This window comes from Argiope bruennichi, chromosome 3 (assembly GCF_947563725.1).
Source record: "Argiope bruennichi chromosome 3, qqArgBrue1.1, whole genome shotgun sequence".
Lineage (NCBI taxonomy): Eukaryota > Metazoa > Arthropoda > Arachnida > Araneae > Araneidae > Argiope > Argiope bruennichi.
Genome location: NC_079153.1, coordinates 49,638,189 through 49,661,666, shown reverse-complemented (window position 1 = coordinate 49,661,666; position 23,478 = coordinate 49,638,189). Strand labels below are relative to the sequence as shown.

The 23,478-nt window shown below is 28.1% G+C and overlaps 1 protein-coding gene across 8 annotated transcripts in view; it reads left to right on the top strand.

The window, feature by feature from the left end:
* The window catches only part of LOC129963793 (cytokine receptor-like), a 237,786-nt gene extending 220,611 nt beyond the window's left edge, over nt 1–17,175 (top strand). For 7 of the 8 annotated variants that reach the window (XM_056078346.1, XM_056078347.1, XM_056078348.1 and 4 more), the window contains 11 exons: nt 909–994; nt 1,242–1,470; nt 1,966–2,259; nt 2,341–2,481; nt 3,134–3,280; nt 3,473–3,760; nt 5,401–5,724; nt 7,992–8,076; nt 8,487–8,559; nt 9,195–9,350; nt 11,569–17,175. In XM_056078346.1, the coding sequence (XP_055934321.1) occupies nt 909–994; nt 1,242–1,470; nt 1,966–2,259; nt 2,341–2,481; nt 3,134–3,280; nt 3,473–3,760; nt 5,401–5,724; nt 7,992–8,076; nt 8,487–8,559; nt 9,195–9,350; nt 11,569–13,206 (3,461 nt within the window). In that variant the 3' untranslated portion in view covers nt 13,207–17,175. The remainder of the gene's footprint in view (nt 1–908; nt 995–1,241; nt 1,471–1,965; nt 2,260–2,340; nt 2,482–3,133; nt 3,281–3,472; nt 3,761–5,400; nt 5,725–7,991; nt 8,077–8,486; nt 8,560–9,194; nt 9,351–11,568) is intronic. The other variant, XM_056078354.1, reaches the window with a different exon arrangement.
* Nucleotides 17,176–23,478: the final 6,303 nt, after the last annotated feature.

Genomic DNA, 23,478 nt, shown 5'->3' with positions numbered 1-23,478 from the left:
CAAGAAAGGAATGTTGGGATGTACATTCCTTATCTCAGGCGTAAGCAATAAAAATAAGCAGTAATAACTTTCACAGATCACATCACTTCTGAAATATTCTCATGGGAGAAAAGTTCTGAGCATGTAATGTTGAACTTGGATCAAAATTAAGGAGTAAAAAATTTAATTAAAGCAAACTCTTTCAAAACAATGTGCATAAAAAAAATTAAATGTCAATTCAACTGTTGCAGTTTTTATTAATTTAATCATTTTTAAATAAAAAAGATTACCAAAGTATAATAATTTAACTATATAAAAACCACAATTTACCAAAATTTAAAAAAAAAAAGTTACTGCATTATATCAGTACAAAAGTACATTGTGCAAATATTTGTTTCAGAATTGACATTTGAAAACATATTTTATTTATTACATAAATTTATTATTATTATTATTTTTTTTTTGATATTTTCAACTTTTACAATACATTTTAATAGTCATTAAGATTTTAATTAAAATATTTTAAAGTTGTAGTTTCATTATTTATAACTTCTATCATATTTTGTCTTTTGCTGTTTGAGCCCTTTTCAAAATGGGAAAATTTATTGAAGTAAATTTCTTTGGCATTCAAGCCATCATGAAGATATAAATAAAGATTATTTGTATTAAGATAATTGTTAGTAATAAATATGTTTTTCACCTGAAGGAAATAATTTCTCTTTATAATAAAGATATATTTTCTAATAATTATTTTTCTAGGTTGAGGTCTAATACACTTTATGCATCAATGCAAAGTAAATACATATTATTAAATGAAATCAATCAAATTACTGAATCAACATGAGATAGAAAAAAAAATTATATCATATAAAATACATATAATCATACATCATTTATATAATTTAATACATTTAATAATTATGTTTTAGTGCCGCATATTATTCCTGAAGTTAATCCTGAAGCATTTCTTATTCAGAATTTTGGAAACTATAGAAATGTGACACTTTATTGGAAGGTGAGTTACAAATTTCTTTTGCATTAATTTATTTAAATTTAAAATAATCGTTGCATTGCATTATTATTTTATTCTTATATTATTCTTATATATTATTTTCTTCTTACTTAGTCATAATTTTACAAACATTTGTTCAAGCATATATGTTTTCAAAGGAATTGAAATCAAATAATTTTTTCACTTGTTTTTAAAAAAAATTTAATTTTTATCAAATTGTTATACTAATATTATATTGAATTCTTTTCAGCCTGTTTCCAAAAGATTTTACAATGGTGATGGTTTCTATTATTACATTGAATATAATCAAAATGATCATTCTGGTAAAACATACACAGATTATGTTACATCAAATACTTCTTATGTAAGAATAGGACATCTTCATAACGATTCCTCGTACAGTTTTCACATTCATTCTGCTAATAAAGAAGGTGTATCGGAGGGTTATGAAACAATTTTTATTGATAAAAGAAATAAAAGTAAGTTATCTTCTTTAAAATATTTATTTAAATTTTTCATATATGTTTGTTATAAACATAAGAGAATTCATGAATAGTTCTAGGAGAAATTACAATGGCCAAAAATATGCAATTTTTCATGCATGCAATACTGAAGGAGTATAATAAATATTTATTTCAAACACCCATGTTGTTTTTTGAATGATTCCGATGTTTGATACATTTATAGTTATTTTAATTCATTGATTAGAATTCACTGAGTTTCATCATTTAATGATAATTTTTTTCATAAAAAATCAACACATATTTTACATTTATAAATAGAATATTTTGCCTCATTTGTTTTTATAATTTTTTTTCTCCCATATCTTCTGTAATGAATGAATTAATTTCGAACTATATTTTTGTTTTCTTTTGCAAGTACTGAAATACTTTTACTGTTCTGATTTTATTGCATTGTGGTGCCTTTATTTTATAATTTTTTTTTTACATTCATACTATATTATGATCTTATAGTTGCACCACCTCCCAGAGATATTAGGGCTATTTCTCATGAACTTGGATTTTATAACCTGACTTGGTCAAATACAGATTCAAGTGATGGCAATTATACTGTGTTTTGGTGTGCTGGTAGAAAACCAAGTTATTGTGATGGGCCGATTCAATGGTCTAAAGGAATTTTAAAGGAACCAACCTTTGCACTCGAAGTTGCAGATGTAATGTCAAATTTCCAGTTTGCTGTAGCAGCATCATATAAAGATCAACGTTCTGGTATGCAGTGGGCTTCCTGTATTGTGCCTAGTAAAGCTCGTAAGTAAAACTAAAAATATATCTGTTTTTATGTATAGATATTTTGGTATGCATTTTTGAGTAATAAATGCATTTTTTCAGCTTTGGGACAAATTCCTATCACTCACATTGAACCGACTTCAACTACATTACGAGTCATATGGAAATTGGATTGCGATGCTCAAAAGTCTGTTATTGATAGATATGTAATTACTTATTGCAGAGAAAACAAAGGTTGTGAAGGTACAGTTTCTGTTTTAATTTATTTTCTTGAATTAGTTTATTGTAAAGGTTTATATGTTCTTTTTACAAAGCTTATTTATTGTTTCACAAATTTCAAAAAATTTTGTAGTTTCATTGCTTAGAATAGACATTACTTAATGCTTCAGTTATGCATATAGATAAAAAAAAGGGGGGGGGGCTTTGTGAAAGGTAAAACTTAAAGTTTGTGTTGACAAGCTTTGTCAAAACCGTGGCAATGGAGAATAAGAAAGAATGAAGAGTAGGGAAAACGAGAGTCCTTGAAACACCTACAGAAATTACACTCACTATAGTATAGTACAGTGTGCTATTCAGTTACTACCAGGTTCAAGAAATTGCTGAAAATTGGCCAATTCTCATGTTTTTTTCTCTTGATTATGATGTATTATCAGATACATTATCAGATTTTTGAAGATTTATATTATATAAAATTTATATTTTTAATATAAATATATTTGAGATTTTGTAGAACAAAATGTACATTCTTTTTACCTTAATTGTTTCTTTCATATTTAATTGAATATATTCATTTATTATAATTATTATTATTATGGAAATATTATATACATTATATCAGAAAGAAATGCCATTTTTTATACCATTCATTTTATTTATTTATTTATTTTACTTTTAGATGCTGTAGCAGAACCTGATGTTCAAAGTTATACTCTGAAGAATTTACATCCATTTTCTAACTACAGTGTTAAATTACGAGCATTTAACAAAGAGAATAAACCCAGTGAAGATATAGATGGAATGTTTCAGACCACTCTATCTGGAGGTGATTGTTTAAACTTACTTTTTTTATAGGTGTGATATTATCTATTCCTCTTAAATATTGATGAACTGTTCTTGAACATATAAATTGCTTTCAATGAAAGGACCTAAGTATTTTTTTTTTAATTTTCAGATTAAAGAAATTTTAGTAAAATAATTTGTTGAACCACTAATTACTATTTCTCATTTTATTTAGGTCCATCTGATCCACCACAAAATGTATCTATCGTCTTGAAAACAAATTCATCATTGCTTGTTAAATGGATGCCTCCACTTGAACCTAATGGAATAATAACTCACTATTTCATATATCATAATGAATTCAAAAAAATTATGAGAAATGGCTCTTCTTGTAAAAGTTGTGAATTTCTTATAGAAGATTTGAAGCCTTATACTGATTATGATATAAGTATTGAAGCTTGTGTTGATGTTTATTACTGTTCAAACAAGTCTATACCAGTGACTGCTTTAACAGATATTGGAGGTAATGTTGAAATTTTTTTATTGCATTGTTTTTTTTTAGTGCATTAAAATTCATATGTGCTATATAATTCTATTTATTACTATAGTTATTATTTTCTTATATTTAATATTTATTAATTTGTAGAGAAAATATTAAGATTTGCAAGTTCAAATGGATTTTTTGCCAATAATATACATATGCATTACATCAATTAATATGCATCAAAATATGGGGAAATATTTGAAAGGTCTTTTTTGTACCATAATTTTTATCTTAATTAACATTATAAAATATTTTTAAAAATTTTCTATTTGTTTTTACTCTATTTCTTTAATTGTTATTTTGAAAAGAATTCATACAAATTTTGAAGCTGGCCGCTTACAATTACTCCATACCATGTATTTCCAAACGTGGATTGCCAGTGTATAAATATATCATAATTCACATATCATGGAGTGGAAAGCTGGATATCCATCATCCTAATTCTTATATCTCTATTTCCATCTTGCCATTTGGAATGAATATTTAACCAATGTAAGTGAGGAGGTAAAAATCTGGAATTCTGGAAGGGAAGGAGGGAGTGCATTATGTTTACAGTAAAGCATTTTTCAAGGGGTTAAAATGAAGTTAACATGAAGTGCTCTAAATGGCTGACATAAAAAATAATGGAATGATGTGGAGTACTATTATTCCATTAGCATACTTTGAATGACAATGCAATCATCAGGCAATTGAACATACTTGCATATAAGGATCAATATTTATATAAGGGGGGGGATACTGGAAAATTTAAGAAAAGAAACATTTTAATATTTTTATAAACAGCCATTTTATTATATTAATTTTTAAAAGCAAATGCATCAATATTATTGGAACAATTTTATAACTTCAGGAATCAGGACTACTAATACAGCAGTACAGAGTTCAGTGAGACTAGAAGTCCACAGAATCGGTCCGAGTTAATGGGATAATTGCAAATTTTTATAAGAAACACATTTAAGATTCTTAAAATAAATAAATAAAACTTTTAATTGTGTGTCCTATTTTGAAAAATTAGGAATAATATAACCATTAAGAGAATTTACTAAACTACAGAAACAGTACATTTGTTTCAACAATACATTTGTTTTGTACGGGAATAAGCAAAGTTAAGGATATTTTCTTTCACTTCAATTAAAGAGCAAGCTTTTACTGTCTTTAATTGAATAATTATATATATATATATATATATATATATATATAATTCATTCACAGTATGTGAGCAGGCTTTATTTTTGTTATTGTTTTATATAATAATTTTTGCATGTAGTTCTATGCTTTGCATTTTTTGTTATGAAATTTTCAGGACAGTACAATAAATTTTAAAAATAATTTGCATTCTTAAAAAAAATTTTTTAATCTGGACATTGAGATCTTACAAATTTGAATTATTTGAAAAAAAGATAACTTAGTTTTTAGATTTAGGTTTTTCTTTTTTTTATGTTTCTTATTTCAAGCGTTCTCATGCATTTCTTATGATTCTGCAGATAAATGCTTTTAAAAGTATCATTTTAAAAATAAAGGACATATATCTACAAATTTTGTATGCATGTTAAAAAAACAATTACTTTCCTTATATTTTATTATTCAAATTTTTATATATATATAATTTTTTTTTCTAGTGCCTGGTAAAATGGATCCACCTCGTATTGAATCAGTTAATGAAACTCATCTAAAAGTGTTGTGGACAGCACCAGTCAGTCCAAATGGTCCTGTTAATTATTATGATATTCAGTGGCAACAGGAAATGGGAAATGAAACCATAAATCAAACAATCCCTTGGAATGAAAGTTCATCAGCTTTCATTGAATTTAAGTGCTCAAATTTATTAGATGGAGGAATTCCATATCTGTTTTCTATTCGAGCTGTGAATGAGAAGAATGGAACATTTTTCTATGGCCCTTTCTCTAATCTGTCAAAAGGAACAGCATGTTTAATGTCACAAGGTATTTAAATGAATTTTTAATATTGTATTCAGTATTATTTAAAAATAGTTTTAAAAAACTGAATGATAATTAACTCTAAGAAATATAAAAAATTATTTCCAAAATAATGGTACAATTGACAACAGAAGAAGCTGGACCTGATCTTTGTTGATTTATTAGCTATATAACATTTGTTTTATAAAATTGGATTAGCTTAACATTGATTTATAATTTTGTATTTCATGATAAGAAAAATGCTAATCCTTTGCATTTGGAAATTCATTAAATACAAAGGCATTTTATTGCTAGAAGTAATAAATGTAGTTACATTAAACTAATTTTTCAATAGAAAATTTATTTTGTAACCCCTTGCAGCTCTGTAGATGTGTTTTTTACTGTTAAAATAAAGTCCATAGTAAAATCGGAGAAAAATATCCAAATGTAAAGGATTAAGTAAAGCAGAAAAGTAAAATATACATTTCAATAAATTAGTTTCAAAATTTTTATAAAACTCCACTAACAGTTCTAACTCTTAGAAGTCTTACTTCTTAAGAGTTTTAAAAAATGAGACAAAATGGATCTCACATGAAAGTTTGTTTCCTTTTCAAACTCTGGAGGCAGTCTGTTTATGTGTATATTGTCTATGTAGTCTTTGGCTTACAAATATTTGAATGTTTTTTACAAATATTTGAATGTCTAATTTTAAATTTCTGTTGGCATAGAAGTTAAGTAAATATAAAGTAATAAGGACAAATCACAGGAATTTTTAAAAAATAAAAATTTTAATGTTTATATATAGAAAATAAATTTTTACATTAATGGGATAATATGATAATTAACTCTTTAAAATTTCTTAGCTCAAATGATATATGTTTTAATATGAAAAAAATAGCAAAAAACTGTTTATTAAAATTTTTTCCACTATACGTTCACTGATATAATTTTTTAAATCCTTAGTTATTCTTGTATATTAATTAGTGTTAAATGTAATGAGTTACGCCTTTCTTTTATTACAATTTTTATTCTATTTTATGTAATAAGCATATGTTTTAGATCATTTGTTGATGCTTGTATTGGTTACAAAATTATAAAATACAAACATGCAAAATACTTAGCTTTTTAAATATATATGAGATTGTTAGATAGTTGAAAACTGGCATGCAATTCACATAATAGAAATTTGTGGTAGTTTCCATGACCTTCATTCTTGACAGGAATTTCCTAAAAGAGGCCTTCACCCACTCTTGCCTTTATTTTAGAACTTCTTATCTACTTCTTATTACTTCCTGTCACAGTTCTCATAAACATCCTTTAAAGTGATCATCTGAGTGAAAAATAGATATCTCCCTTGCCTTCAAAGATTGCCTGATTTGGATCTAGCCAATAGTGACAAGGCAAGATTTCCACACCTCTTGTGACATCAAATATGACATCGAGTTAGTTTTTAAGAATTCTAGCTGATTTTTTCATTGTGTGTGATACTCTTTTAGGAGACATTTCTCTGAAAGTGAATGACACTTCCCCAAGAGGCATCTATCTAGTATGGGATTTTTGTTTAGCTCATTAGAGGAGATATTTATACAAATAATTACTTCATTATGTTAATTATTTGCTTTATTTTTTTTTAAAAGTTGTCCTGCTTTGTAGTGTTATTTCTTTTTCTTTATATGATGAAAAATAGTTGAAAGATCAAAATACATCCAGGATATAATATCAAGATATTTGTATCTTTTTATATAAATATTAAGCATTTTTAGATTTTGTTATTTTTATTTTACCTTAAATAACTTATAATGTATTATTATTGTTATAGAAAAATTGCTTTTCTAAATTTTAAAGTAAAAATATCTTTTTTTAAAGTTTCTTTGTACCAAAAATTTTCGATTTTAGCATAGTATGTGAAGATTTTCAATTATTTACATAATGAAGTAATTATTTGTAGAAATGTCTTTTTCAATTATAATTGAAATTCATCTTAATATAAAATAATTTTTAAAGGAAATTAAAAATAATTTTACAGATACACCATTTAAAGAAAAATATATGAATAATTAAACATTATTCTTGATTTAAAATGCTTCCTTTTTAGTTTTGTTATGCTTCTCAATTAATAAAATGAAATAATATATCAAAGGCTCATAATATTTCAATTGGAGTTATTTGATTTTTTTAAGATGAAAGGTATTAATAAAGTTATTTTATAGATAGATTCAGAAATTTTATATTGTTGTTTTAAAAGCATTTACCTTCTCTATTAGTTTAATCATTTTTATTTATATTTCATTTAGGATTGGCTATGATAATAGGAGTAGCTATTGGTGGAACTCTTGCATTAGCAATCTTCTTGCTGGTCATCTATAAATTAATTAAATGGTAATTAAAAATTACTTTCTGATGATTAATTTTATTATGATCAAAAATATTTTTGCAATTTTTTTCCTGATTATTTTCAAATTTAACCTTTTATTTCATATAACATAGAAATAATTATAATTTTATTGATTATAATATTTTTCATTGCAAAATGAGATAGTGAATATAAAATACAATTACTAGAAATACCATACCAGTAAATAACAGCTATTAAATTATGCATTTATTAGCTGATCCATTTGCAGGTCCTTTCACTAAATATAAAATTTTCATTCCCCTGAGATTTTTAAAAAAATAACATTTGTTTATTTATGTATAGATAAAACACTAAAATTCATTGTAAGAAAATAATTTAATTTAAGTTTGTTTTCTTATTTGAACATCATATTAATTGTATCTATTATTTGTAGGATGAGTGAAAAGATTCATCAAGTGAAAAATATAGCAGTTAGATTACCTAAAGAATTAGAAGGACCAGAGACTGTAAGTTTTGTTTATTTTCTATTTTTAAATTTTGTATAAAATAGGAACTGGATTTATGATTTAAAAAAAAAACTGTACTATTAAGTGTAACATGTGCATATGAAAAGGATACTATTGTTTTAAATTCACTATTTTATTTTAAATACAAAATAACTGTCAATATGAAGCAATTTTAGGTAAATGTATTTACATATCCAAGTTCACGCTTCAGAAAGATTTTGGGATTGCTTAATCTTTTACCTGCACAAAAAAAAAAAAAATAATATCATTAATTTGCTTTCATTTAATTTCTAAATATTTCTTTTCTTTTTTCTTTTTTTTTAATTATAATAAGAATACATGGCTAAAATAAACTCGTGCATTTTGCTGCAGGTTTCATGTTAACATATTAATTTTTATATATATCACTTCATTAATTTGTCATTTTAAATCTCTTTTGCATATTTAAAACAATTTTAGTCAAGTATAGAAAATATTAAATGTATAGTTAATAGCTTTCAAATTTTTAAGTTACAAATAATTTAACAATGGAAACTAATGTCACTGAAATCAATTATCTTTTAAAATTCTAATTTTCAATAATTAATTTAACCCATTTCTTTCTTTGCACTATATATTCTCATATTCTTTTCTAGAATCCTCTGAATAATTATGAAAGTTTCAAAAAGGGTCTTGTTCAAAGTATTCATAATGGCAAAATAGATCACCAGTCATATGTGATTAATGAAACTGATAATAAAAACAGGCATGGATCTGGAAGTTCTCAGTTCAGTAATGCATCAACTGATGAGGTAATTATCGGAAACAAAAGAAAGGTGCTATCTGCTGCGTCACAATGGAAAGAAAATGTTATATATGCACACATTCAGTTTTCATAACCATTTTTCATTCTTCTTTTCTCTTTCTATTTTTCCTCCACTTTTTTTGTGGTAAAGGTGCTATAAAATGCTTGATTGTTTCTTCTTTGTTTTGTTATTTTTTTATATGTGCTAATGTTTGCATGAGTGAATAAGGGCAAAAAACATCTATGAGTCTGTTTATTTAATGGGCAATTTCGAATCCATTTATTATATGCTTCAAAAATTGCTTCACTTCATACAACTACATATGTTTATGCAGAGATTTCTTTTGTTTTGTCTGCAGTTTTTAATTATATTCAAAACAAATAATGATCCATTAAGATTTTGCATTGCATATTACTGTTTGTTTTGCCTGATGAGGAATATATACAAAGCTATTAAAACATCTTCATATTTGAAATGGAATCGAGTATTACATACATTATCACCTGTGCTAACAAAATAATTTGCAATATTTCAATTTAAAATTAATTTTAAAGATGTATATAAAAACATAATGCCTTAAACTATTCTTACAATTTTAATAACTTTTTTTTATGGATATTAAAATGTTTATATTTTTCATATTATTTTTGCCATCTAATCACAGTCAAATTTGAGTGAAGCCCTCATGTTCAAAAGTGCTAATATTGTGTAAAAGATAAAGTATAACTTTTAAAAAATTATTTTAAACACTGCATAAAAATTATCAATAGGTAAAATAGTCTCTGCTTTTGTGCTGCTTGCATATTTTTCAAGTTACTTTGGTTTTGCAGCTTGTTTATAAACTTCACAGTTTTGTCAAACTATTTATTTTTATTTTATTTATTTATTTATTTATATTTTTTGCTTATGTGTTAAGTTGCCTGATTATGCAAATTATTTACTATATATGCATACTTTATGGTTTGCTTTGTAAAAATATTTTTTATAAGCATTTTTATGTGATGTGATAAATATAATGATATTTCTTTGCAGATTATGTTGTCTAAGTTACAATGGATTCCCCTTATTTAAATTAAATTTTTAATGTAAACTTTGTTAGAATGTTTTAAATTTTCTTTTTTAAAAAAATCAGGAAAAAAAATTAAATTATTAAATTATATTATTTTCAAGAAACTTTAGTCTTGTTATTAGTTTCTAAGTACAAAACAAATTATCGGTATATCATCTATTAGTGTTTTTAAAATTTTGTAAAAATATTATAATTTAATAATATTTTACAAATTGAACAAACAATATTTTGTTGAATCACTCTAAAGTTAACAGCATTTTTTTTAAAGTTAATGCACAGTGGATAGAATTAAAAAATATGCTGTATTCTTTGCACACACAATTCTTGCTGCACAATTCTTTGATATTTTAAACTGCTTTTAATAATGTACCAATTTAATTTTTTTAAGGCACTAATGTAATATTTTGCAATTTACTCAATTAATGTACTTTGATAAAAGAGAACCTTCTGACTTGAGAAAGTTTTTTAATAAGAAAATACTAATAAAAGTTAAAAGTTTAAGTAATTAATAAAAGTAAAGTTAAGTAAAAAAGTTAAGTAAAAAGTTAAGTTAAGCAAAAAAACATTTTCTAGATATTTCTCAAATATCAAAATAAATAAATAAGAAAATATGTTTTAAATAAATAAACTTATCTATTTTAATACCAATACTTTTTTTCCTCTCTGTAAAAATTTGAAACTAAACACATCTGCAGTTACTTAAATGTAATATATCACAACTTAATGCAGATTTCATAAAAGCTTATTTCAAGCTTTTCTTCAAATAGGTGCAGTGATTTTTTTTTCTATTTTTTGCAATACTATATTTTTAAATCAGATGTCTTTTAATTAATTTTTTCATGCTAGGAAATTGTTTATTGAGATTTTTTACAATCTGGTTTGGAATTTTTTTTTTTTTTTTTTTCCATAATGGACAGTTTTTAGCTATATTATATTTGAGATACTTATTCTAAATATATTATAAATTAGTCCCCCAAAATATATTCTCCTTATTTTCTTTTTAATTTTTTTATATAATCTAATCCTATTATTTCATATCATTGGGGAATCCTGAATGAGCTCTGCATGTAATTGCTTCTTAATTTATTTTTGAAATTTGATGTTTCGCCTTGTGCATGCTATTGTCTTGTAACAGAACTAATTTTTGTTCTTTAGTTGATTTTCAAAAATGGGAAGTGCACTAAATTTGGTAGGAAGCCAAGTGGAGACAGCAGTGGATGCAGCAGCATGTCATCAAATACAACAACACGAATGCACCTTTCTTCAGATTCTGGAACTGAATCAGATTTTATGGTTCCAGCTTCTCCTGATCCACTTACTTCTGATCAGACAATTCTAAATAACCAGAAGCCACCCATGCCTATTTTGATGGAAATTCATGATCCACCTGAAATACCTAATGAAGCACAAGCAAAATTACCAGTGTCGAAAGCAGAGAAATACAATAGTTTTGCCAATGGGATGGTCTTGAAAGTTGATCATGCTTACAGTAAATTTGGAATTTCTGGAAATATGACTCTGAATACACCATGCCAGATAAATCCTTTGGCTTTTTATAGCTGTAATCTGGCAAACAGTGAACCTTCTGTTTTCGAAGCTCCAGGTCCGGGTAACCAGAAACTTTCTGTACTTCCACCTTATTCAAAAGTAGGATTAGCTAAAAGCAGTGTTGATATTCCTGGTATCTGCACCAGAAATAAAGAATTAGGGTATTCTAAATTTGGGTTTGGTTCGCCTCAAAATTGTTTTTCCATTGACACTGATAAATTGAATCCTATTGTTGGATTGGCCCTAATAGAAAACTCAGTTCCTAATAATCTGGTTAAAGCTCAAGCTGGTTTATATCTCAGAAGTGGTCAAATTGGGAGAAGTATCGAGACCGACTTCCTTCCTTCTTATTCAATGAATTACCAGATTCCAAAAACTGTGACAAATGTAGAAAATTCTTCACTTGAAAAGCCGACTCCTGGTTATGTTACTGTAGGTGACATGCGAAGCATTAAACGACCAGACAGTCTGTCTGCATCAGAAAGTTCTATTGATGCAGGAAGTTCAGCACTACAAAGCCCCGAAGATCTATCAGTTGACCTTCCATTTGCAAACCCAGATTGGGTAAATGACATCTTGTGTCCATCTCAACAAAAGGTAGATGATCTGTCCTTCTTGGAAACAGATTCTATCAATAAACCATTAATAAATCATCAAGCTGATGATAATTTAGGTATAAAACTTGGGTCATCCCCAAGCAGTGGGTGTGTGCAGATAATCTCAAACAGAGAAACTGTGCTAAATGAAGATGATCTGTCCAGTAATTTGGACAGTCTTTCAAACTTCCAGGAGAATCATTTAACTGTTCCAAGCTCTCCTGGTGGTGAAAGTGCAAATACTTTGCATTCATTACATTCCTATACACAAGTTTCAGGAGGAGAACAGAACTCTGAGAAACCTCCGGAGGTTGTGCTAAATCCAACAGCTGGAAGGAATGGTTATGTGCCATTTTCGACTTTGTCTTCTGTGTGTGATCTACCAGTGTCAACTGTGCCAAATGCCATTGAATCAAATATCTCTCTGTCTGTGTTTCCAGACGATGTGTGTACTAATATTGATCAGAATTACATTACTCCAACAAACAAAAGTGACTTAAAACTATTACAGGAAGGTCTTATCACTAAAAATAAGAATTTTTCACCATTGCTGCATTGCAATGGTAAAAAAATGCATAAGATAAGCAAACCTTTGAAATATATTTTGAAACCATTACCTAAAATGGAATCTGAAATATGTGAAGTATAAAAATTTGTCTGTGTAATGTGATTATTTAAAGTTACATTGTTAAGTTTTTCCTGTTAAAACAAATCTTTTATATTTGCTGTAAAAAGATCTAACAAAAATGTATATTTTTTAATTAATTTGATGTGAATTTATTGTATTCTGAATATACATGTAGCTTTCCATCTCAAAATATCTAATTTTATTCTTAATCACAAATTATAAATAGCATTATTTCGTGAAATATTATAAAAATATCTAAATGTTCTTATGTAGCTATCAATCAAATCAATCCTCCTCATTTCTAAAATTGTTTTATCTAAACATTTTAAAATTAATTTATGGGACATATCTTTGCATGTTTTGCTTCAAAATTTATATATATATATTTTTAAATTATGTGCTATTGTAATTAACACATCAGTTAAACATTTTTTTTTTTTTTTTTGTACAGTACATAAATTTAAAAAGGGGTCATTGCTGAATTATCTATGCAGTCATTTTTGTGCCAATACAGTACAATATAGTACATAATTTTTATGTAAAAAATTTCAAAAGATATATATTCATGATTCATGAAATTACCTCATCTTGTTTGCACAGATAAATTATATATTGTTGTTGTACACTTGTATTTTAATATTTCTTTGAACTATATCTTATATCTTGCCTGTGTGTTGAATAATAATTACCGATTTATAAATAGATGTCATTCATATTTCTTCCATCCCTTAATAGTGCATGGTGTGTAAAAAAATATCTCTTACATATATTACTATCTAAGGTGTTAGTTTTGGGCTTTGATTGTTATCTATTTGTTTGAATTTGTAATTGTGATTAATATTTTTTTTAAATAACTGATCAGAATTGTTTAATCGAAAGCTGATAAATTAAGGTTGTGTTAAAAATTCATTTCAAATTAACAGTTTTGTGATTAGTAAAACAAAAGCATACATCTGAAGCTTTTTTAAAAATATATTTCAGAAATACTTTTCCTTTAAAAAAACATCTTATTTTATTGTTTTGATTTACAATTTATTTTCTATTATTTTTTTTCTAGGATGATTTATTAAAATGTTATTTATCAAATGGTGACAAAACAAGGTTGTATTATATTTTTTAGCATTATTTATAATCTGGTTTGTGAATAATAAAATGAACTTTAGCTTCTAATTGCCCTGCATAATTATTAAAAAAAATATTTCTTTTTAAAATTTAATCTTATTTTATTATATTCTAAGGTTATCATTATTGTACTTTATCATTGTTTTGATTTCAAAAAATTTATTTACAGGAAAAAGTTTTGAATTTTAAAAAGTCAAATTTGTTTAAAAAGTCATACTATCATTTACCATTTCTGATGGAACGATGTGATTAAAAATGGAGTAGGATGTATAATTTTGCTTTTAATTTACTTTTTCTCAGGGATAAAGAAATGTAATTGCTACATACATGGGACTTTATTTTAATACATCATTTTTTTTATTGAAAATTTCAGTATGTCTTATATGTTGATTTATTCAATATTTGGTTATTATCCTCTTACTGTTCCAAGAGTTATGCATTTAATCTTATTTAATTTAATATTTCGTTTTTATGCTCAATTTCGGAAATAAATATCACATACTAAAAAGTAATGCTCTTTTTACATTCAGATGGAAATAAGAATCTTTTTAAAACATCTTGGGGAAATTTTGAATTTAATTAAATAAAATGATATGTCAGTTTGAAACTGTATTATAATTTATTTGAAATAAATGTTATAATGTGAACTGCAGATCAGGAACTAAAATGCAAGATACAAATTGATTCAAATTAAAAAGTAATTGGACCTCATTTGAAATTTGGGCATTCTCTTATTGGAACAAGAAAAAAGAAATTTGTAAGGGAGAAATTGTTACATTATATTCAATATGTAAATAAATGGTTTTATTTTCTTAAGACCTTTTATATTCAACTTTGTTTTGAATACTTGCTCTTTTTCTATTTCTTATTTTCTCTATTCTGTAGAAAAAGTAAATTATATTATTAAATTATTTAATTTCAATTTTTTACTTTTTTTTTATTTGAAACATTTATTTTGTATTCTTTTTATTTCTTTATATGCATTCTGAATTAACACGTTCCTTCTGAAATTATATTTTCTCCATCTGTATATCCATCTTATCTAACCATTAAAAATAACCAAGCATCAAATGACATATCATGTTTTATAATTTAGAAATCAAAAAACTATTTTTCATTCTTTTATTACTCATTTATGTCACTTGCTTATGGCATGCATATCATTAATTTCCCTATTTGTTTTTATTAACTGTAAGTATTTGATTAAATATTGATTAATGTTTTTTTAATTATAGAATTTGCTAATTTGACTATTTTTTTTCCATGTTATTTTCAATATACTACCTTAAAAGTTAAACTGATCAAAGAGAAAAAAATAATGAGGAATGTCCTTATTTAATTATTATCAAAAATTGCTCCTAATTAATATATATTAAAAAAATTTTGGTAATTGTTCAGCACCTTTTAATAAATATATATAAAAAAATTCACTGTTGTCTTTTTTGCTTATTTACTCACTTAGGAGATTGATTAAAGTTTATTTATAAAAAGATCAATATAATTTTGAAAAACGATGATTTAACACCATTGTTATTTTTAATCTGTAGAAGGAAACATGCATTATTTTGCTCTGTGACACTTGTTGAAAGAAATTTTGTGAGTATTGAAGAATGTTGAATGTAAAGTACTAATTCTGAAGATTTCACCAAGTATATGTGCATCATTGTCAGAATTGTTATCAAATATTTCGATACATTATGAAGAATAATTGTTTTTATATATACATTGGTTTGAATTGATATTTGAATGAAATTATAAGTACTCTAATGCAAATATAATTTTCTTAAATCTTAGTATTTTTAAAAAATTTTCTGCTTTTAGCAAGCAATTGCTAATTTTTTTAAATGGTTTCGAATAATAAAGCATTTGCTATTAGTTTCAGATTGATGAAATAATAATTTCTCCCTTTATTGTAATTTTAATTATTAGTCAGTAATTAAATAGTTTTATATATGTGTATAATGAAATCGCCAGTTTCACAAATTTTAACTGATGAAATTATATTGAAAAACGATTTTTTTTTAAAAAAGGGATTACAATCGTGGCTTAATAAATCAGAATGCCAGGCACTGCTGACTAAAGATAAAAAGTCTTGTGAATGTGTTTTTATGTTTGCTATTGATATGTAAAGAGTGTAACATTGATGCTACATATTTACTGTATGTTACTGCTTAGGCCTTGGGCAGTTGTGCAGTATGTTTTGAATATTAAATTATTTATTTGATCTCTTCCTTTTAGGACAGAGTATTTATAAAAAAATTTTATTTTTAAAATAGTACCTGAACACTTATTAAAATATATTATGTTTCCAGATTATATAAAAACTGTACTATTAGCATTTATGCATAATTTGTGTATAAGAATTTGCTTGCTACTGTTTTGTAAGATTATTTCTTTTATTCATGTTAAATAAATAGCCAATTTGAAAGTATCCAAATTTTTTCATAAGATTTCTTTTTTATAAACTATTTCCATCCTTAAATGTCAGCCTCCAGTTCCTTTCTTATTTACATAAATGAGTTGAGCAAAACCTTCTTTCTGTTTGAAATGTAACTAACTCTCTGTACCCATTATTTACAATTGTTAAATATTAATATCTGTACCCTGCATTTTACAGATCATGCCGCAGAATCTTATATAACAATAATATTTGCATTTGTGTAAAATTAAAATACAGGCAATGAAGAAAGAGCTATGTGAATTCACAAGAGTTTTGGAGTACAAAGACTTTGATCATCTCATTTCCGGTGTCTTTGTTATGTGTTATTAATGACGGGTTTTGCTTGTATTGTTCTACATACGCATTATTTTGTGCCATTATCGACGTTGTTTGTGTAATATTCAATAAACATTCATAACTAGGGTGGAGTTTTATTTCGATATCATTGCTTTTTTTTCTTCCTATGTTATTGTTTTCTAAATGCTTTAAAATTCATATAAAACGAATCGTGGTCTTTGATACAATTACAAAAACATATTTATGTTTTTATCAATATTTTTAAATTTCTATCGGAACAATTTTTGTCTTTTAGTTCAATCAATCATATAACAGAATCGTTCAAAATTGCATCTTACTGTTCGTTTCAGTATTCTGAGACGAACTACTTTTCGACGCTTCTATCTCATTAAGGGGAGACGCGGAAGGATGAGCGCATTTCCGGAATTCTTCGTCATTCTTTGACCTTGATTTTTGCCCTATTAGATACTTTTTTTGTTCAATTATTTTTTCACGTGTATGTGAGTATCGTATCATTTCTGACCGTATTATTTTAATTCAGTCTGCGAGTAATTTGAGTTTATTTTATTGTTAAATGTAAATATCCCCTCCTTTCATCTTTCCTCTCACTCCTATTCTGACGAATTATACCCATCCGAACGCATGCGCAAAAGCATGGAGGGTTTTAGAATCCGTTGTCAAACAGTATTTTTTTTATTTTTCCGTATGTAAAATGTGTATATAAAGTATCGTAGTATCAAAACATCCGACCTCGAGATAAGAATGAATTTCCTCATAACGTTTCTCGTTTACTAATAAAGATGTAAAAGCCGTTTCTAATAAAGATATTATCTCCCCTTTTCCGGGGTAAAAATTATGGAATTTGAGTGAGGCTACTTACGTCACGAGTTCACAGATAATTATTTTCAGAATCCTATAAATGAGAGTTTTAGACTTCGTAGAAAAGTTATATAACGACTATGCATTTTGCTGTAACCTAACGTCATAGTTATTTTCCCACAACTGAAATCAAAGTTAGTTATAGAACAACAAAATTGGTATTTTTATTAAAAAAAAATAATAATAAATAAAAGAACACGTATTAGAATTCATTTATTTATAGTCTGTGTATTTTCAGTAGGCGGTTCAAGGTCACATTTTCTACCTCGTTATTGGTTGTCTGGTACCAGTAACGCGGTAGAAAATATGACCTTGAACCGTCTACAGAAAATACACAGACTATAATACGTTGCAATTTTGAGTTATTGCGTTTCAATGCATGTGAAAGTACAGACGGTCAACCCCTTGACAAATTTGATTACTAGTCTTTAGATAATAAATCTGTGCACCAAATTTTATACATCTTGCTTTTTGTTTTGTAATTACTCTGTTTACTTGTCCTTGGATAGTTAAAAAACTATTTTCTTACATAGATTTTGTTCAAGATTTGAAAGAACACTACAAACTTTGTGTAAGAGGTACGTGTCAAATTCCATACGTTTAATTCGATGTGATTTTGTGTTGTGTTTGATGCGATCGTGACGTACGTAGCCTCACTCAAATTCCACAATTTTTTCCCCGGAAAAGAAGAGATAATATCTTTATCCACAGACACACACGTGTTTTTCGAGCTCAGAGAGGCCTAAAATATGGAGATTCATCAAAATCTAGATTTCAAATTTTGTGAAGGTTACAATACTTTCTTTTTGTATACTCCATATATGAGAAAGTAAAAAATTTCTTCCATAACCACGATAATCCTAAACGCAAAAATTAGATGGTTTAATTTAGGTATCTAGATATTACACCAAAACTACAGATTTCTATCAAATTTTGTTTTCAAATCCCTCTATGGGAAGTCTCCGAATTTGTCTTGCATAGCGTGTGTGAAGTTTACCGTAGGGTTTTATATCCAAATTAAAAGATTTAAAATTTGGCCAGTGGTTCATAGCTTGTTTTTTCCCTGCATACAGTCTCTACAAGCCAAACTCGGACACCGCAGGAAAAAAACTTGCTCTGTCAAAATATTTTAGCTAAAATGAATTAGAAAAAAAAATAAAAGATTTTTTTGACAGTGAATGTATTGTACAACTGAAAACAAAGTCAAATAGTGCTAATTCATAAATTATAATTAAAAATTTAGTCATAAAATTATAGTTTGTGAAAAAGAGTCCGTAAGCCAAACGCGGACATCTCACAATTAAGCACAAAATAATTGCAACTTATTGGGTAAAAATTACTTCCACTTTTACGATTAATGTTCTAATTCTTCAGGGGAACTTTCCAATTGTGTTATTTTCATTTATTGTGGAATTAAATAATAATTTAATTAAAATATCAGGGCAAAGAGGCCAAACGAGTATTGAGTTAAAAAAATTGGTTATTAAGCATGCTGAAAATGGAAAGTGAGTGCCAGAAATATCAGAGATTGTCCACAGAAGTCATTCAACGTTTAATGACATCATAAAATGCTTTAAAACCAATAATCAGGTAGAAAATATGCCTAAGCCAGCCCATAATAAGATTTTCAAAGAAGCAGATGATCGATATTTAATCAGAAAAGTAAAAGCAAATCCATTACTTAGTGCACCATACCCATCTATTATTGCTAAAAAGGAATTAAGAAAAAAAATTAGCCCATGAACAATATAAAAATGTGCACCATAAGGAAGATCTCAATAGGGAAAAATCAGGTAAACGCTTTTCATAAGAAAGCGAAATCAGACTAAGATTTAAATTAGGACTTAAATTCGCAAGGAACATGAAAACAAGGATTTTTCTTATTGGAAAAATGTCTTATTTACTGGTGAGAGCAAATTCGTCATTTTTGGACCCGATGGCAAGCCTTGCGTCTGGAGAAAACCGAAGGAGAAATTTCGCACAAAAAAATTTGTAAGCAACTGTGAAGCATGGTGGTGGATCAGTATTGGTCAGGGGCTCGAATGCAACTACTGGATGAGGAACCCTGTATTTTATTGTAGGGAGAATGGATCAGAATGTATACCTCGACATTTTAAAGAAAAATTTTCGATAATGTGTGTTGAAACTTTCTCTTGAAAACTGGCGATTTTATCAGGATAATGATTCGAAACATAATGCTTATCGAGTGCGTACCTGGGCTTCTATATAATTGTTCTCTCGTCATGGACACTCCATTCCAAAGCCCCGATATAAATTTCATCGAAAATTTATTGAAAAACCTGAAGAAAAAAGTCTGGAAACACACAATTTCCTGTAAAGATGAATTGAAAAAAGTATTTTTGCAGGAATGAAAAAATATTGAAATTAATTTTAGAGAAAAAAAATTAATTTATGCCTAAGTGTCTTAAAATGGTTATAAAAACAAGGACTTGCATATAAAACAATTATTCATTTGAAATATTTACTAGTTTTTAAAATTTTCTTATCCGTCCGAGTTTGGCTTGTGCATTATTTTTTCTTTTCTTTTGCTTTTTGCCATAATTTCTGGTTAAAATAAATTAATTCATAATTTTTGTTATTTGCTTTTATAATTGCAATAAATATGCTATTGAAAATTCATCTAATTAACTTTCTTATCATTTTTAGTTTACAAATTTTGATTGTATTAGTATCTTTTCTTTGATGTCCGAGTTTGGCTTGGAGCGACTGTATGTGGACAATTACTCGATTTTAAGATGCAGCAATCTACATGTATAAATTTCTGTTTATGTGCACGACGCTAAGATATAACCTTCTATATCTGGGTTATATCTTAGATATAGATAGACGAACCAGATATAACCTTCTACATCTAGACCACAGGTGTAGTTTGCTCATCACTAAGCTGGATGGATGAAATGTAGTACAAAGTTTAATTACCGGAAGTTTAAAATTTGTGTCCATATCAATTATAAGTTTGATTATGAATTCCGATAGCTCGAAAGTCGAATAAGGTTAGATGGATGAATTTTAGCGCATTCTTAAGTTTTGATTTTCCCCTAAGATTTTATTTTCTCCCTATGCTATGGGTTGAACACGAAACGGAAGTATGTTATGGAAGTATACAAAATAAAATCAAGATCACATTCTTTCTCTGCTTTCTGAAGTCTGTGGTGAATAGCATATAAGCCAGTTAACAACTCTTCTACCCGAACGATCGTTTTGGTATAATGGTTTAGTTACTGGACTGCTAACCATAAAGCCCCAGGTTCTATCTTTCGCGCATTCACATACCGCTTCATTGGTGACCTCGGACAATGAACCTTCAACCTTCGTAACAGCTGTTGTGGCGCCATCTACCCGCAACCAAAGCCGTCAGACTCACTTGACGCAGCAAACCCAAAAGTCGTCAGACTCACGTGACGCAGCAACCCAAAGCCGTCAGACTCACTTGGCGCATCAGCACCCACACACGCTCGCCATAACACTTGGCGCTATTCAAACTGGGTACAGGCCCATTAAGACAACAGCTTAATATATATATTACCACTCCACAGTCATATCGTTCGTCTCTCCTCCGACTCACTGGAGGGAGAGTACTGTGTTGAATAGCATATAAGCCAGTTAACAACTCTTCTACCCGAACGATCGTTTTGGTATAATGGTTTAGTTACTGGACTGCTAACCAGAAGGTCCAAGGTTCTATCCTTCGCTTCACATACCGCTTCAAGTAGATCAATCGAGTGACAGGCCTCTAGTAAGAACTCTCCTGAACTTTAAATAAATTTATACTCCGTATAAATTTAAATTCCAGTTTACTAGTAACATCAGAATGTTGACCCATGCATTGATGCATATAATTTCTTTGATATCCAAATGCTAATTTTATTGGATAAAACCTAATTTCTCTAAATAATCAAGTCCTAGAAGGAAAGGGACATATCAAATCTCTCTGAAAGTGTTTTTGAGTTATCGTTTTCAGAGACATTAGCAGATATAACCAATAATGCGTTTTTCGGACTCGGAATGATCTGAAATTTGGAGATTCGTTAATATCTTGTCAATACATTCATCTATAACAAATATATTTTCACGAGTATTATGCTTTCTCTTTGTATAATTTCGTTAACGTAAAAGTAAAAAACGAAATAATTTAAGAAATCCTTTTCTATGATACGTTTTTAAGACGGTGGCCCTACATCTAGAAATAACGCTCTAAACAGAAAAATGTCTCTTAAAAGGTGATAGCTAATTAAAAACTGCTCATTTATTTGTCCTAATGTAAAATGCTGTATTACAGTTTTTCTTTTCAACTCAAATCGGTTACTGATATTTGCTGAAAAGCTACATTTGAAATACGAACATCATTTTTTCTAAACCTTCCGGTGTCGACAAATCGTAATGCGACTCCGGGATGGATGGAGTTGCTTTATGATTACCCATCGTTATCTCCGGATTGCCCCGGCAAGGGAGAGTTAGGTATTTGCTATACCTATTCTAACCGCTCACCCCTGGCAGACACTTCAGACAAAAAGATGAGAAGCTTCCGGAATGATTGCCATCCCGGTGGGTATAGAAATATCATTGGGTTGCTACCCTCTCTTGATGACGGATGTTCCTCCTACGGGAAGGGTTGTACTTTGGCAGGTGATGGCCCTTTGGACTCACTTTAGTTCCTGCTCATGCAATCGAGGCTGATCTATTCTAAGTGAAAAAATGGCCACTTAGATCGCGACATAATTGAAACCGTCCATTTAATTTTTTTTCTTTATTTTTGCTAAATTTATCCACTTTTTTTCCGATGGTGCCATGGTGGTCTGGTGCTGAGATCTCGGTTTCAAAATCAGAGAATTTCAGGTTCAAGGCCCATTTCCACCTAAGAGCCATCATGTAAACGGGTATTGGAGAGGTTCGATAATGATGACGGACCTTTTTTGTATTTTAAAGATTTTATTGTTTCTCCGCTTTCGGGAGTTGGATTGAGCCTTGCCTTTCGGCGTTGCTGCTACGTCGATGATGTTACAAAGACTCATCGTTTTTTACATATACCGCTAGAGGGCGTTACAAGTGAGAGGCGGGGCAACATGCTTACGTAACAGGTATGGCGCACATTAAATCCGTTGGGGCCAAACGTCCTCCCGCTGGTGGGATGCGAAAGTTTGGAGAGAAGGTTGCCAACTCAGATGTCGTCCTCGTCATCTGATAGCGGTTCAAAATTAGGCAGTCCGTCCCAAAATAATAGTTCGTCCAAATGTTGTCTTAAAACGAGACATTAATATAACTGAACTGAGCTGGACTTTTTTCGATAATCATTGTTGGTTAAAATATGAAAGGAACATTACATTCCTCCGCGTTCTTGTTAGTTCCAGTGTTCAAGTTCGAAAAGACTCGATTTCGAGTTCTTTTACACTTAATTTACTAAGCTATCATTTAATCCTGCTTCTCGCTTGTTTCAAATTAGATTATGAGTCTAGATTTCCAATTTTTTTTCGGAATGGGCGTCGAATTGCGAAGGAAGTTCATCACTATTTAAGTATCTTCGTTTATTCGCTGCG